This window comes from Macaca mulatta, chromosome 2 (genome assembly GCF_049350105.2).
Source record: "Macaca mulatta isolate MMU2019108-1 chromosome 2, T2T-MMU8v2.0, whole genome shotgun sequence".
Taxonomy (NCBI): domain Eukaryota; kingdom Metazoa; phylum Chordata; class Mammalia; order Primates; family Cercopithecidae; genus Macaca; species Macaca mulatta.
The window spans coordinates 39360588-39376672 of NC_133407.1; the positions used below are offsets into that span (position 1 = coordinate 39360588).

The following is a 16085-nucleotide window of genomic DNA, read 5'->3' on the forward strand; positions in this document are numbered from 1 at the left end:
CCAGGGGCTAGGAACTGTTTTTCCTTCAGAACTTATGAAAACGGTTTATAAAGATCTTTTTTTTTGAGACAGACTCTCACTCTGTCGCACGCTGTAGTGCAGTGGCACGACCTGGGCTCACTTCAACCTCCGCCTCCCAAGTTTAAGTGATTCTCCTGCCTCAGCCTCCCAAGTAGCTGGGATTACGGGCATCTGCTGCCATGCCCAGCTAATTTTTGTATTTTTAGTAGAGATGGGTTTCACCATGTTGGCCAGGCTGATCTGGAACTCCTGACCTCAAGTAATCAGCCCACCTCGACCTCCCAGAATGCTGGCATTATAGGCGTAAGCCACCGGCTAAGATGGTTTATAAAGATTTGAGCAGATTAAAGCATTATTTATAAACTATCCTGATAAAATATTACCAATTTTTTTTTTTTTGTTTGTTTGAGATGGGGCTTTGCTATGTTGCCTAGGCTGATCTCAAACTCCTGAACTCAAGCAATCCACCCATCTCCCAAAGTGCTGGAATTAAGGGCATGACCTACTATGCCCGGTCAAGTTTCTACCTATAAAATTTCTAGGCTGGGCGCGGTGGCTCACGCCTGTAATCCCAGCACTTTGGGAGGCCAAGATGGGCGGATCACGAGGTCAGGAGATTGAGACCATCCTGGCTAACACGGTGAAACCCCGTCTCTACCAAAAATACAAAAATTAGCCGGGCGTGGTGGTGGGCGCCTGTAGTCCCAGCTACACGGGAGGCTGAGGCAGGAGAATGGCGTGAACCCGGAGTTTGCAGTGAGTGGAGATCGCGCCACTGCACTCCAGCCTGGGCGACAGAGCGAGACTCCATCTCAAAACAAAAAACAAACAAAAAAACTACATTATTCTAATATAAGGCTTCTTAAAAAGTATTACTGCTTTGGTTTTCCTTCTGAAGAATTTTAATCCCAATACATAGTATGAATCCCACTGCTTTTCCTCTCCTTAAGTCTCAGAGATGTGTGTGTTAGGCTCCTCCTTTGCCATCGAGCATCCTGTTTCTCCTTGTATTTCTCAGGTTTCTGATATTTTGTTAGACATGTACATTCTAGATTGGCTTTTCTGTGCCTGGAAATACCTACCCATTGTCTTGGTTAAAGTAATTCCTATGATCTGAAGCTCACTACTCAATCTCTTCTTAGTTAACAAAGACACATTTCATCATCTTCTATTCATAACACATTTCATTCAACATTTAATTCAGAACTTTTATTCTCTACCACACTTAAAATTTTATGATAAAAAGATTATTATCACTTAGGTTCTGAACCTGGTAAACTCAACTGTCAGCTGTCTACTACATGTCATCTTTTCCAGAAAATCTTCCTATATTCAAAAGTTTGGTCACTGCCTATATGTTCCCAGAACCTCCTGTGTTTGGCACATCAGAGCATTGACCATGGTGAAATCAAACAGCCTGTTTCTGTTCTTTCTCCTCCTATCTGCACTCACAGTATATTAATACCTAATCTGTAGTACTTAGCACAGTTCCTAGGAAGGCACTTGGTAGAAACTTACTGAATGAATTGATAACTCCAGGGAGAACTCATTCATCTTAAATAGAAATAGATACTTCTAATCCTTTAAAGATTACTCAATGAAAATATTTCTTTTAATACTTTCTCATTTTCATCTCTGAAGGATGAAACTCTGCAGCCTAAGGGTTTTGTGCATGCAACCCATCTTAGTCATTTTGTAAATCTCAAATTGACAAAGTTTTCTTTTTTGTAATTTAAACAAATTAGGTTATCTGGTTCCATATAAGCTTCTCTTAATCTTGAAAATAATATTGACTGTACCATTAGTGAACATTATGGATAGTTAAAATCTCTAAGCTTTAGTTTCTTTTGTGAAAAATTTAGATAATAGTGTTGACTTATAAGACATTTATACACTTATGCCAGAGACTGACTTAAGTGCTTTACAAATATAAGTCAAATAAATGATTAAATGATATAATGCATGTTAAAACATATTCCTAGTACATAGCAAAAATTTGATGAATGTTGGCTAATAAGAATATTACATTGAAGAATGGCTAGACGCAATGGCTCATGCCTGTAATCCTAGCACTTTGGGACACTGAGGCATATGGATCACTTGAGTCCAGGAGTTTAAAACCAGTCTGGGCAACAAGGTGAAACCCTGTCTCTACGAAAAATACAAAAATTAGCTGGGTGTGGTGGCACATGCCTGTAGTCCCAGCTACTTGGGGGCTGAAGTGGGAGGATTGCTTGAGCCAGGGAGGTTTTGGGGCTTGAGCCAGGGAGGTTTGAGGGCTGAAGTGGGAGGATTGCTTGAGCCAGGGACAAGACTCCAGCCTGGGTGACAGAGTGAAACCCTGTCTCATTAAAAAAAAAAGGCCAGGTGCAGTGGCTCCCGCCTATAATCCCAGCACTTTGAGAAGCCAGGGTGGGTGGATCACTTGAGGTCAGGAGTTCGAGACCAGCCTGGCCAACAGGGTGAACCCCTGTCTCTACTAAAAATACAAAAATTAGCTAGGCATGGTGGTGGGTGCCTGTAATCCCAGATACTTGGGAGGCTGAGGCAGGAGAATTGCTTGAACCTGGGAAGTGAAGGTTGCAGTGAACCAAGATCACGCCACTGCATTCCAGCCTGGGTGACAGAGGGAGACCCTGTCTCAAAAAATAAATAAATAAATAAATAAATAAATAAATAAATAAATAAATAAAAAGAAATGCCTGTAGTCATTCTTTAGAGAAAAGTCCAGGATCCTACAGTACAAAGACAAGATTTTATATTTTCTTTCTCTGGACTTTTTTAAAAAAGAGTTTAAGTCCCAAAGCTGTAATTTGAAAGGAAATCTTAAACTTTGTGGAGATTTTGTTAAACTTGAACAGTAACATTTATATTAATTCTTTTATTCCTTTTGAAATATAGATGCTTTGAAAACTCAAAGGTTAAAAAAAGAAAAGAAATACAGATGCTGCCTAATTTACTGATTGATGCTAGATATGAGGCATTACTATACAATAATGTTCAGATAATTTATTGAATGCTACCTATGTGCCAAGCACTGTGCTCAGTACTGTGTGTGTACTAAGTGGTTTATTTGTAGTTTCTAATATTCACGGGAACTGACAGGATAAATACTCTGCTCATCCTTCATTTGATGAATGATTGAAACTTAGAGAGGTTAAGTAATATGCTCAAAGGTTGCATAGCTGATAATGAGAAGGCCAGGTCTGAATTCTGGAACTCTGATGTTAGAATTTGTACTCCTCATCAATAGTCAATACTGTCTCCCCAGTAATGAAAAGAATCATTAGATTTAAATTCTAATTAATTTTGCCATAGAGTTTAGCAAAACCTTTATTAGTGAGTCATTTTTTTAGGCAGCACAGGTAAGATGCTGAAAGATAAGAAGTTATAAAAAGAACAAGAGAGAGGACTCAGATCACAGCCCTCCTCTTGGTTTGGAGAAAATTTATTACAAGCATGGAGAAGGGGGAAGATTATTTGAGAAAACAAGCATTTTTACTTTGAGGCTTCTCTTAGTAATTTTAACAGGAATGTTTTGTTTTAATAGAGCAATTTTTATTTATTTATTTATTTTTACATATAGGAATATCTACTACTGATCAGATTTTCATGACAATTTAACTTCCCATTCCCCACAGTCCAAGAGGGTTATAAAACCAGATTTAGCCATTACTGCCTTTTAAAAAAATTAAATGATGGGAGTCTTGCTCTGTTACCCAGGCTGGAGTGCAGTGGCATGATCATAGCTCACTGCAACCTCAAACTTCTGGGCTCAAGTGATTCTCCCACCTTAGCTTCCCAAGTAGCTGGGATTACAGGTGCATGCCACCAATTAAAAACATTTTTTTTCTTACAGATGAGAGTCCTGCTATGTTTCCCAGGCTGGTCTCAAATTTCTGGCCTTAATTTCCTGATCCTCCTTCCTTCCCCTGAGTAACTGGGATTACAGGTGTGAGCCATCATACCTGGAGGCCATCACTGTCTTATTGTTCCAACCAAGTGGTAGAACTGGAAAACTATTCTGGTATATTCAATTTGCTGCAGAAATCTACCCTCAAATTACCTGTATCTCACCTATATTAGGAAGAATTTTAATAGAATAGCATTGTGACTATCTTACTTTATATTTTAATGTATTAGAGGCATATAGTATAGGGATTGATTTTATAGACCTAGCTAATTGTTTCCTCTTTTGGTCTCTCTTCCTTTATGCTCCATGCTTCCTCAACTTCTTTTTCCTTGACGCTTTTCTGTCTTACTTTGTCTGTTCCAATCTTTTTGCCTTAACATCTCATTGTGAATCAAATATACAAGGAAATCATGTGCCGGATACTATTATCTTGCTTCAAAAGATTATTTGCTACTTTTTCTCTTTAAAACCAGGCAAATTGTTTCTTATAGTGTAAAGGCAGACTTACCTTCTACTCGTTTTTTATGAAGTGGAGGTCGTCCTTTCTTATTCCTTACTGATGAGGTTTTGCTGCTGCTACTTCCACTGTTCACAGACATTCTATCATCTTCACCCCCAGTGACTAATGAATTTCTATAGGAGATGAGTGGAAGCCATACATCTTCCCTCCTTTCCATCATCTGCTCGGTAAGGAATTTCTCTAGGTATGAGTGACTAGAAACACAATAGAAACAGCAGTGATTTTCATGGAAGCAGTTCATACGTCACTCACTTTTTCTTAATCTGAGGCTCTCTCTCTGCAGGTTCTGAAGAATACCTAAGGACACACATTAAATTATTAACAGTGGTCACCTTTGGAAAGAGAGGGACCGAGAAAGTTTTGTTTCACATATTCTTGGGATACTTTAAAGCAAGAGAGTGTATTACCTAAGGGTATATATGTATGTATGGTCTTTCCCATGTTTCTTCCTTTGCTTTTAAACACCAATGTTAAAAAAAAATCAGAAGTTTAGCTCAAAAAGATTATTGAGTTTTCTCATAAAGTGTTCAAGCCAAAGCAGGATTTCTAAGATGGTGGAGTAAGGAGGCTGGCATGCCCTCTTTCCAGGAAAACAACCTTTTAACTAGTAAAATTTACAAAATACAATAATTTAAAGTCTTTGCCAATTCTCTTAAGGGCATACAGCAAATGGAGAAAAATTTATTCAAGAAAATCTGGCCAGGCACAGTGGCTCATGCCTGTAATCCCAGCACTCTGGGAGGCTGAGGTGGGTGGATCACTTGAGGTCAGGAGTTTGACATCAACCTGGCCAACATGGCAAAACCCAGTCCCTACAAAAAAAATTAGCCGGGCATGGTGGCACGCACCTGTAATCCCAGCTACTCAGGAGGCTGAGGCAGGAGAATCGCTTGAACCCGGGAGGTGGAGGTTGCAGTGAGCCAAGACCACCCCACTGCACTCCAGCCTGGGTGATAGTCTGGAGACTCTATCTCAAAAAAAAAAAAAAAGAGAGAATCTAATACATTTTGGTAAGCACAGCAAAAGTTTGTAGCATTTGATCCACAACCTGTTCCCTTCCCTTGTTTCCTTCTCCCTGCCACTACAACTCTATATTTTAGAAACTCTATGTAGTCCAGACAGGTGGCCAAGAAGATGGGGGTTCCCTCTCTCTCTAGTTCCCAGGCTACCCTGAAAGAAAGAAGCATACCATTTGCATTTCTCATCACCTCCCAGCCCTGTGTTGTATAAGTTCTATTCTGAACAGCAACCAGGTAAAATGAAGCTCCTTTTATCCCACCTAGCCTCCACCCCTGGGGTAAAATGCTACCCCGGGCACAGCAGGCTGAGAACATCGGGGCCCTGAATGCCCCACCTCAAACTCCCTGTCGAGAGATTCCAAACCTTGGGCAAGCTGAGAACCAGGGGTTACCTATCCTCTGCTCTTGATGGAGTGAAAATGAGAGGGTGCTGGTAGTTCTCTGACACTAGCAGCAACAAATGACAGAGCAAAGCACCCAGAAGTTCCACAGAGAAAACCAGAGAAAGAGCCAAGAAGAACCTTCCTGGTGTCACAGTCAATCCTGGGAGGTGGATTTGTTAACTAACTGACTGTTGTAATCATTTTACAACCTATATGTATATCAAGACATCATATATACACCTTAAATCTATACTATTTTTTAAAGGATTTTTTCCGGGCCGGGCGTGGTGGCTCAAGCCTGTAATCCCAGCACTTTGGGAGGCCGAGACGGGTGGATCACGAGGTCAGGAGATCGAGACCATCCTGGCTAACACGGTGAAACCCCGTCTCTACTAAAAAATACAAAAAAACTAGCCGGGCGATGTGGAGGGTGCCTGTAGTCCCAGCTACTCAGGAGGCTGAGGCAGGAGAATGGCGTGGACCCAGGAGGCAGAGCTTGCAGTGAGCTGAGATCCGGCCGCTGCACTCCAGCCTGGGCTACAGAGCGAGACTCCGTCTCAAAAAAAAAAAAAAAAAAAAAGAATTTTTTTCCCTTTTTTTTTTTTTAAACTAAAAAACAAGTGTTTCTTAATTTCGGTATCTCCCTTCGATTCATTTGAACATAGGCTACCAAATCCTCCACTGTGTTTGTGTTTGTTTTTTTTTTTTTTTTTTAAATCATCACAGCACTGGAAGAATGTTTTATCACCAGTCTTTGGTGGTTATTAATAGGTTGCTGAGCTAACCTGGCATTTCATATGTTTCTTCTTATATGGAAGAAGGACAACATTTTATTGTTATTGATCTGCTTAAGTAATTGCTATGCTTAACGTTTCTTTTGTTTATAGGTTTCAAATTTTGTGAGTTCATCTGTTTATCCATTAAGCATATTTGGAACAGGTTTAAAAAATAAAATAAAAAATAAAAGTCCTGGGAGTTGAGAAAGCTATGCACATATCCTACGCTGCCTTCACTCATGGGCAAACAAGGGAAGGGAATGAGGCAGACTTGAAACATTCCCCAAGCCACATACAGATCTATCAACATAGGGAGGAAGCTTCACTGGCAAAAGTGGTTTAAATACAACCTCTCACCAAACACTGGCTGAACAAACAGCTATTCTTACACCCAGGAGCAACTCCTAGGAGGCCAGGCTTAAAAATGAAATAATATGCTTCTCTGGTCGTCTGAAGACTGTGCACAGCCAAGGCTGCCTTTTCTCAGGAACAATCAGAGAGGTATCTTCCAAGCCGCTAGTCCCTGGCCTAAAATGTGGGTCAAAAAAGTAAATACCCTGAATTATGAAAGCAGCCTGCAAGCGATACACATATCCAACAGTAAAGGGTAAATCTAACTGGCTAAGGGGCTTAAGCACCTTTGATCAGTAAGTGGCTTATGCTAACCCAAGGGTGACCTCCTCAGCAGCCAAGACAAATGATAAAAACAAAGGAAAAAAGATCTAAGCAAAGACATCAGAGGTTGCACAAGGCAGAGAAAAAAGATTTCAGAGTTTGTTCATCCAAGTAACTAAACAAGTAAATGACCAACGAAAAAATAATATCAACCTCTAGGGGGCAGATAATTAGTAAAGAGTAGCTATATTATTATTTCACAATATATCATTTTTGCAACATTTGTTCTTTTTATTTATTATTTTGAGATAAGGTCACCTAGGTTGGAGTACAGTGGCACAACCTTGGCTCACTGCAACCTCCACCTCTCAGGCTCAAGCCATCTTCCCACCTCAGCCTCCCAAGTAGCTGGGACTACAGGCATGCATCACCATGCCCAGCTAATTTTTGTATTTTTGTAGAGAAAGGGTTGTGCCATGTTGCCCAGGCTGGTCTTGAACTTGTGAGTTCAAGTGATCAGTCCGCCTCGGCCTCCCAAAGTGCTGGGATTACAGGTGTGAGCCACAGTGCTGGCCAAATGTCCAGTTTTTAAGAAAAAATTATGAGACATACAAAGAAACAGGAAAATGTGATAGATACACTGATAAAAGAACAAGCAACAGCACCTTGGCCCACAAAGATTTCAAAGCAATGATTATAAATAAAGTCCCCAACTTACAATGGTTTGATTACGATTCTTTTTTAACTTTATGATAGTGTTTTTAAGCTGTGTACTTTAATGGTGAGTACCCATGCAATCATTCTGTTTTGTACTTAGTATTCAACAAATTTCATAGTATATTTGACATTTCATCATAAAACAGGCTTTGCGTTAGATGATATTATCAAACTATAGGCTAATGTAAGTATTCTGCATGTTAAAGGTAGGCTATATTATTCTGTGATGTTTGGTAGATTAGTTGTATTAAATGCATTTTTGACTTACAATATTTTAAACTTATGAGGGGTGTATTAGGATGTAACCCCATCTTAAATCCAGGAGCATCTGTATGTTCGAAGAACTAAAGAAAATCTACTTAAAAGTTGGTATGATGACAATATATCTCATGAAATAAAGAATATGAATTAAAAAAAAGAACCAAATGGAAATTCTTAAGTTGAAAGTATAATCAAAATTAAAAATGTACTATAGTGGCTTGACAGTAGATCTGAGCTGACAAAGGCAAGAAACACCACATTTGATGATATATCAAGAGGTTATGCCATCTGAAGAAGAGAGAGAAAAAAGAATAAACAAAAATGAACAGAGCCTGAGAGAAGTATGGGATACTAAATATACTGACATATGTGTAATGGGAGTAACCAAGATAGCAGACGAAAAAGCAGAAAAATTTAGGAGAAATAATGGCTAAAAACTTGCCCAGTTTGATGAAAAACATAATTTCATACATCCAAAAGTTCAATGAACTCCAAACAGGATAAATGCAAAAAGATTCACACATGGATTCATCATAGGAAAAATGCTAAAAGCCAAGGATAAAAAGAAAATCATGAAAGTAGTAAAAGAAAAGTAATTCACAACATACAAAGAAAATCCAATAAAATTAATGATTAATTCTTATCACCTGGCTCACAATGGCGACCAGAAGGCAGCGGGATGACATGGTCAAAGTGTTGAAAGTAAAAAACTATCAAATGAGAATCTTACATCGCCTACTGTAACCTCAATCTCCTGGGCTCAAGCAATCTTCCTGCTTCAGCCTCCCAAAATGCTGGTTTTACAGGCATGAGCCACCCCTGAGAGAATTTGTTGTTGTCAGACCTGCCTACTAAAAGAAGTTAGTCAAGCTGAAACCAAATGTCATCACAGGGTAATTTGAATTTACATGAAAAAACAAAGAGTGCCAGTAAAGGTAATTTGTAGGTAGTTATAGAAGTATAATTACAAATTTTGTATCCCTTTTCTCTTAACTGATTTAAAAAGCAAATATATAAAACAATATGTATATTACTGTATTGTTGGGTCAATAACATAGAAATGTAATATATTTGACAATAAACACAAAAGTGAGTGAAAGAGAAGCTGTATTTGATTATAGGAATACTAGATAGCAATTCGAATCCACAAGAAGAAAAGAAGAAAACCAGAAAAATGGTAAATAGAAAGATTAATATAACAAACTCTATAAACACATACTTGCTTTCCTTTCTTTTCTCAGTTTCTATAAAAGATTATCTCATGTATAATTATAACAGTTTATTATTGGGTTTCTAATATATATAGATGGACCATGTATAACAAGAATAGCCAAAAAAGGAGGAAAGGAAATGGATTTATATAGAATTAAAGTTTCTGTATTTCCTTAGAATAAACCAGGATAGACCTTAGGTAAATTTTGTTTTGTTGAGGTGGAATCTCTATCATCCCGGGTGGAGTGCAGTGGCACGATATTGGCTTACTGCAACCTCTGCCCCCTGGGGTTCAAGCAATTCTCTCACCTTAGCCTCCCAAGTAACTCGGATTACAGGCATGTGCCAACATGCCCGGCTAATTTTTGTATTGTTAGTAGAGACAGGGTTTTACCATGTTGGCCAGGTTGGTCTTGAATTCTTGACCTCAAGTGATCTGCCCACCTCAGCCTCCCAAAGTGCTGGGATTATAGGCATGAGCCACTGCACCCGGCCAGTAAATTTTGATAACATGTATATTGTAAGGCCTGGTAAGACCACTAGGAACATAACTAAAAAAATACAATGAAAGATTAATTAAAGGAATTAGTATGATACACTAGAAAACATACATTTAATACAAGAAGGCAACAAAGGAGAACCAAACCCCTACCCCCAAAAAACAAAAACAAAAACAGAAACAAAAACCCCAGGAGACATACATAAAAAACAAAAAGTATAATAGTAGAGAATGTCAGGTTGAATTTAAAAACACATGATTCAATTTTCTGTCTACATGAAACACACTTTAGATTAAAAGCTACAAAGGCAGAAAGTGAAAGGATGGAAAAAAAAAGTGTACCATGCAAAACAGTAGTCAAAATAAAGCTAGCGTGGTTATAGTAATCTGACACAAAAATGTCTTAGAGACAGAGAATGAGACTTTAGAATAAGACTCAATTGGTCAGGAAGATGTAACAATTAAAAATGTATATACAGGCCAGGTGTGGTGGCTCACACCTGTAATCCCAGCACTTTGGAGGCCGAGGTGGGCAGATCACTTGAGGTCAAGAGTTCAAGACCAGCCTGGCCAACATGGTGAAACCCCATCTCTACTAAAAATACAAAATTAGCCAGGTGTGGTGGTGTGCACCTGTAATCCCAGCTACCCAGGAGGCTGAGACAGGAGAATCGCTGGAACCCAGGAGGCGGAGATTGCAGTGAGCCAAGATTGAGCCATTGCACTCCAGCCTGGGAATCAGAGTGAGACTCCGTCTTAAAAAAAAAAAAAAAAAGTATGTATACTTAACAAGAGAGCCTGAAAATATATGAAGCAAAAACTGACAGAACTGAAGGGACAAATAGAAAATTCAACAGTAATATTTGGAGACTTCAATATCTCACTTTCAAAAATGAATAGGACAACTAAGAAAAAGATTAACAAGAACACTGAAGACCTGAAAAGCACTATAAACAAAACTATAAGCTAATTAGACGGAACACATATCTACAGAACAAAAACTCCAACCAAAAACAGAAGGGTAACACACTTTCTCAAGTGATATATGGAATAGTCTCTAAGACCATATGTTGGTCCATAAAACAAGTCTCAATAAATTTAAAAGGATTAAAGTAATACAATGCATGATCTCTGACCACAATGAAATGAAGAAACCAGTAACAGAAAAAAAATCTGGAAATACAGAAATACATAAAAATTAAACAAAATACTCCTGAATAACCAATAGGTTAAAGAAATAAGTGAAAAGAGAAAATACTTTGAGATGGAAATGCAACATATCAAAACTTACAAGATGCAGCTAAGGTAATGTTCAGAGGAAAATGTATAGCTGTAAATGTCTGTATTGAAAATGTTTTCAAACCACTCTCACTAATATTCAACACCTGTCTCTGTCTATCACATTATCCCATTTCAGTGCCTGAAACTCTCCTGTCTGCTTTTTTTTTTTTTTTTTTTTTTAGAGACAGTCTCACTATCTTGCCCAGGCTGCTCTCAAACTTTTGCCCTCAAACAATCCTCCCACCTCAGGTCCGGAATAGCTGGGATTCCAGGTGGGAACCAGTGAGCCTGGCCATCTGCCTGTTTATGCTGTGCCCCCCCTGCATTAGAGCATAAGCTTTACAACAGGAGCTTACCATACTAGGCGCTTAATAAGTATTTTCTGATTAACATGACATCAACATCTTTACTTAGAACTACCACTTATATTCATATAAGTATTAACTGTCTCTCCAAAATTCTATTTATTTAGAATCTTGTTTTTTTTTAAAAAATCAATTGATTGAGACAGGCTCCCCAGACTGTCGCCCAGGCTGGAATGCAGTGGCATAATCATAGCTCATTGTAGCCTCAAATTCCTGGGTTCAAGTGATTTTCCCATCTCAGCCTCCCAAGTAGCTGGGACTACAGGTACACACCACACCTGGCTAATTTTAAAATTTTTTATAGAGATGGGATCTTGCTACGTTGCCAGGACTGGTCTTGAATTCCTGGGCTCAAGCAATCCTCCTGCTTCAGCCTCCTTACAGGCGTGAATCACTGCACACAGCTAGAATATTATAAAGGACTCTCTGTCTTATCAGTTTATAAAATTTAGGATTCATTATAGTATTATCCTCTAAAAAAATTTTTTTTAAATTTTTTATTGAGACAGAGTCTTGCTCTATTGCCCAGGCTGGAGTGGAGTGGCACGACCACAGCTCGCTGCAACCTCTGCCGCTTAGGTTCAAGCGGTTCTTGCGCATCAGCCTCCTGAGTAGTTGGGACTACAGGTGCGCGCCACCATGCCTAGCTAATGTTTTTGTATTTTTAATAGAGATGGGTTTTCCCATGTTGGCCAGGCTGGTCTTAAACTACTGACCTCAGGTGATCCCCCTGCCTCAGCCTCCCAAAGTGCCGGGATTACAGGTGTGAGCCACCGTGCCCAGCCTAGAAAAGTTTTCTGGTTTGGTTTTAAATAAAACTTCCCCAATCAAGATTTTCTTTTGAAATTACATATATATTTCTTTAAACTGTTATCAATAATCAAAAAAAGCAAATATGAAAAAAATCAGTCTTTTGAAACAAGTCAAATAGAATATAAAACTAAAATGAAATTAATATAAAAGAAGGAAGAGTTACACAACGGCTAAGCCAATGTTCATACATCTTTGAACTACATAAGAAGAAATAATTTCCACCTGCTTAATTTCATGTTGCAGATTCTAGGGTACTAAAAGATAAGCAGTGAAATTACTACTATATAAATGCTTGAAGGAAAATGTATAATTCCTTAAACGATCAGAGCCTAAATTGTCAAGAGTAAAGATATCCAAATGATTAAAAATTTTTCAAAAAATAAACATTTACAACAGTGTTATTATAAAAACCACTTCTCTTGTAATGTGCAACTTACACCGTCTTTTTGTCCTGTCGAAGAAGTTTAGAAGAAAATTCACTTAGTACTTCAAGAAAAGCCAGATTAGGAGGTGGATACTCTTGTCCTTTCTGATTTTGGTATTTAAATGCAAACTCTATGCCATCCCTGAAGTGAAAGAAAATATCAACTTATTTATCCAGATAGTGTAGTTCTCTCAATTGGTTAACATTACACAAATATTTGTGAAGGTAGTAAAATCATCACAAAAGGTAGAAAAATCTGATAAATTCAAATAATAAACTAATGTGAATATATAGGACATATTTGTGTATATTTATAGTACGAAACTGTAAGGTGGGAAAAACATACAAAAAATAGCTACAGAGCAACAAAACTAAATTCCTATGTGTACTTTTTTTTTTTTTTTTTGAGACAAGGTCTCACTGTGTTGCCCAGGTTGGAGTGCAGTGGTGCTATCATGGCTCACTGCCTTGACTTCCTGGGCTCAGGTGATTCTCCCACCTCAGCCTCCCGAGTAGCTGGGACTACACGTGTGTGCCACCACACCTGGGTAATTTTTGCATTTTTTGTAGAGATGGGGTTTCACCATGTTGCCCAGGCTGGTCTCAAACTCCTGGGCTCAAGCAATTGGCCTCCCTTGGCCTTCCAAAGTGCTGGGATTACAGGCGTGAGCTACAGGCACCCAGCCCCCTATGTGTAGTTTTTAGAGGTAACAAGATACCCTGGAAACAGAATTATTAATAGATTGCCAGAATATTTGCTTCTTGGAGCTGGTAATGGTACCAAGCTGTGTGCATTTACTAAAGGTTTTCTGTTACTTCTGTTTTCACAATAATGAACCCTGAACCAATTTTGTATGGTCTTAACAAATAATTCTGTAATTATTTTTTCAGAGACAGGGTCTCACTCTGTTTTCCAGGCTGGAGGGCAGTGGTACAATCATAGCTCACTATAACCTCAAACTCCCAGTCTCAAGTGATCCTCCTGGCTCAGCTTACCAAGTAGCTAGGACTGCAGGCACATGCCACTATGCCTGGCTCTTTTTTATTTTTTGTAGGAGACAGGGTCTTACTCTATTGCCCAGGCTAGTCTCGAACTCCTGGCCCCAAATGATCCTCCTGCTTTGGGCTCCCAAAGCACTGGGATTACAGGTGTGAACCACCACACCCAGCCTGTATAGTCTCTCAAACCCACTGTTTTCTTACTGACAGACCAGACAATAATATATTATTAAATTTTGCTTTCTATATTTTGTAAGATGAACAAATGGGTGGTTTAAGTTGTTTCAAATTAAAAACGTCCTCCCAATTTAGAATCTCTAAACTAGATAATCTCTAAAGTTATTCTAACTTAAAATTCTATCAATTGTCACTTTAAAAATGGGTCAAATAACAGTTATTTCATTAAAATTCAAGTAAATCAGATTCTGTATAACAAAGTGTTTATCTCACTCACTTGTGAAGTGTGGCAACTGCTTCTCGTGTCTTAATCTGGTCCAATCCAAATGTAAGGGCAAAGCGACGTGCCAGTTCTTTAATGCCACTGACATGGGCAGATGTCCTATCTAGGTTGGGACCTTGCTCTTGAACAAGTTCATTAAATAACTGGTAGAAAGAAAAAAAGAGGAAAAAACCTATAGCTCAGAATTTTAAAAATTTTATTTATTTTCAGAATAGGTAATTTAAAAATATGTAAAAGGTATAAGGTGAAAGGTTTCTCTCCTTGCATTGAACTTTAGCTACTCTGTTTGTTCCCTTTCTACAAATTGTCTATTATTAATAGCTGGAGTTAATTTTCATGCTAGTGGTGTGATTAAATACAGACAGAAATTTGTTTCTAATAATAATGTAAAAAATACATTCTTTTTTAATTGAGAGAGCCTTGCTCTGTCACGGAGGCTGGAGTGCAGTGGTGCAATCTCAGTTCACTACAACCTCCACCTCCCGGGTTCAAGTGATTCTCATGCCTCAGCCTCCCGAGTAGCTGGGATAATAGGCGTGTACCACCATGCCCATCTAACTTTTCGCATTTTTAGTAGAGATCTTGGCCAGGCTGGTCTCAAACTCCTGTCCTCAAGTGATCTGCCTGCCCTGGCCTCCCAAAGTCCTGGGATTACAGGCGTGAGCCACCACACCTGGCCAAAAGAACGTATTTTGAGATGGGAAAAAGAAATGTATTTATAGAACTACACTATATATTTATAAACATCTGTTCTTTTTGTTATTGTTTTTACAGGAATGACAATATATGACACACAGGGTTAAGAGGTTTTTTTCACTTATTATATTTCAAACAAGAACATTATATAAAAGAAGACCATTTGCATACATGGGGCTATGATTTTTCCCATCCAGTAACAAAATACACCAAAAAGTTCTTAAGCTGGGTGGAGTTTTATAAATTGCATATCTGTTAGCTATTTTCTGTGAAAATAACAACAAAAACAGAACCCTGGACGTAATATACAAGCAATCATCATTCCACAAATCTAAAAACTTAATTGCATCTGTAGACATCGACCTTTCCTCCTGTTATGAAGGGTGAACTGTCCAGACTTTCATCTAAAGCCACTCCCTCCTATGTATTAGACAAGAAGGCAGTATATAAGGTTTCACCTGCTCAATAGTTTTGCTCTTGTGTTTACGGCTCTCTCCTGCCTCCTAAACTATTCCTTCTGTATTAGATGCATACATCTTAAAAATACTCTTAACTTCTTGACCCCATTTCCTCTGCCAGCTACTAACCCATTTCTCTGATTCCCTTTATAGCAAAGCTCCTGAAGAGTATTGTTGACATTTCTTTAGTTTCTCACCTCCCAATCTCTCAATTCTAATCACACCTGATTTACTGAAATAGCTCTTGGGTGCTAATATGTTCTGCACCTTTTTAGTTTTCTTCAGCAATAGATTGGCCTGAACTATTGGCTGTGTCATTACTGAAGGAATAGTTCTTCCAGGGACTTCAAATTTATTCACAGATAATTGTTTATAATTTTTTTTTTTTTTTTTGAGGAGTCTCGCTCTGTCAACCCAGGTTGGAGTGCAGTGGCGTGATTTCGGCTCACTGCAAGCTCCACCTCCAGGGTTCATGCCATTCTCCTGCCTCAGCCTCCTGAGTAGCTGGGACGACAGGCACCAACCACTACGTCCAGCTAATTTTTTGTATTTTTAGTAGAGATGGGGTTTCACCGTGTTAGCCAGGATGGTTTTTAGTAGAGACGGAGTTTCACCGTGTTAGCCAGGATGGTCTCTATCTCCTGATCTTGTGA

At 38.7% G+C, this 16085-nt stretch overlaps 1 protein-coding gene across 5 annotated transcripts in view; it reads right to left on the minus strand.

Annotated features, from left to right (window-relative positions):
- STAG1 (STAG1 cohesin complex component) overlaps positions 1-16085 on the minus strand; it is a 401927-nt gene that overhangs the window by 8796 nt on the left and 377046 nt on the right. For all 5 annotated transcript variants that reach the window (XM_077991519.1, XM_015132094.3, XM_077991520.1 and 2 more), the window contains 3 exons: positions 14273-14421; positions 12833-12961; positions 4443-4648 (listed from right to left, as the gene is read on the minus strand). In XM_077991519.1, coding sequence (XP_077847645.1) covers positions 4443-4648; positions 12833-12961; positions 14273-14421 — 484 coding nt within the window. The remainder of the gene's footprint in view (positions 1-4442; positions 4649-12832; positions 12962-14272; positions 14422-16085) is intronic.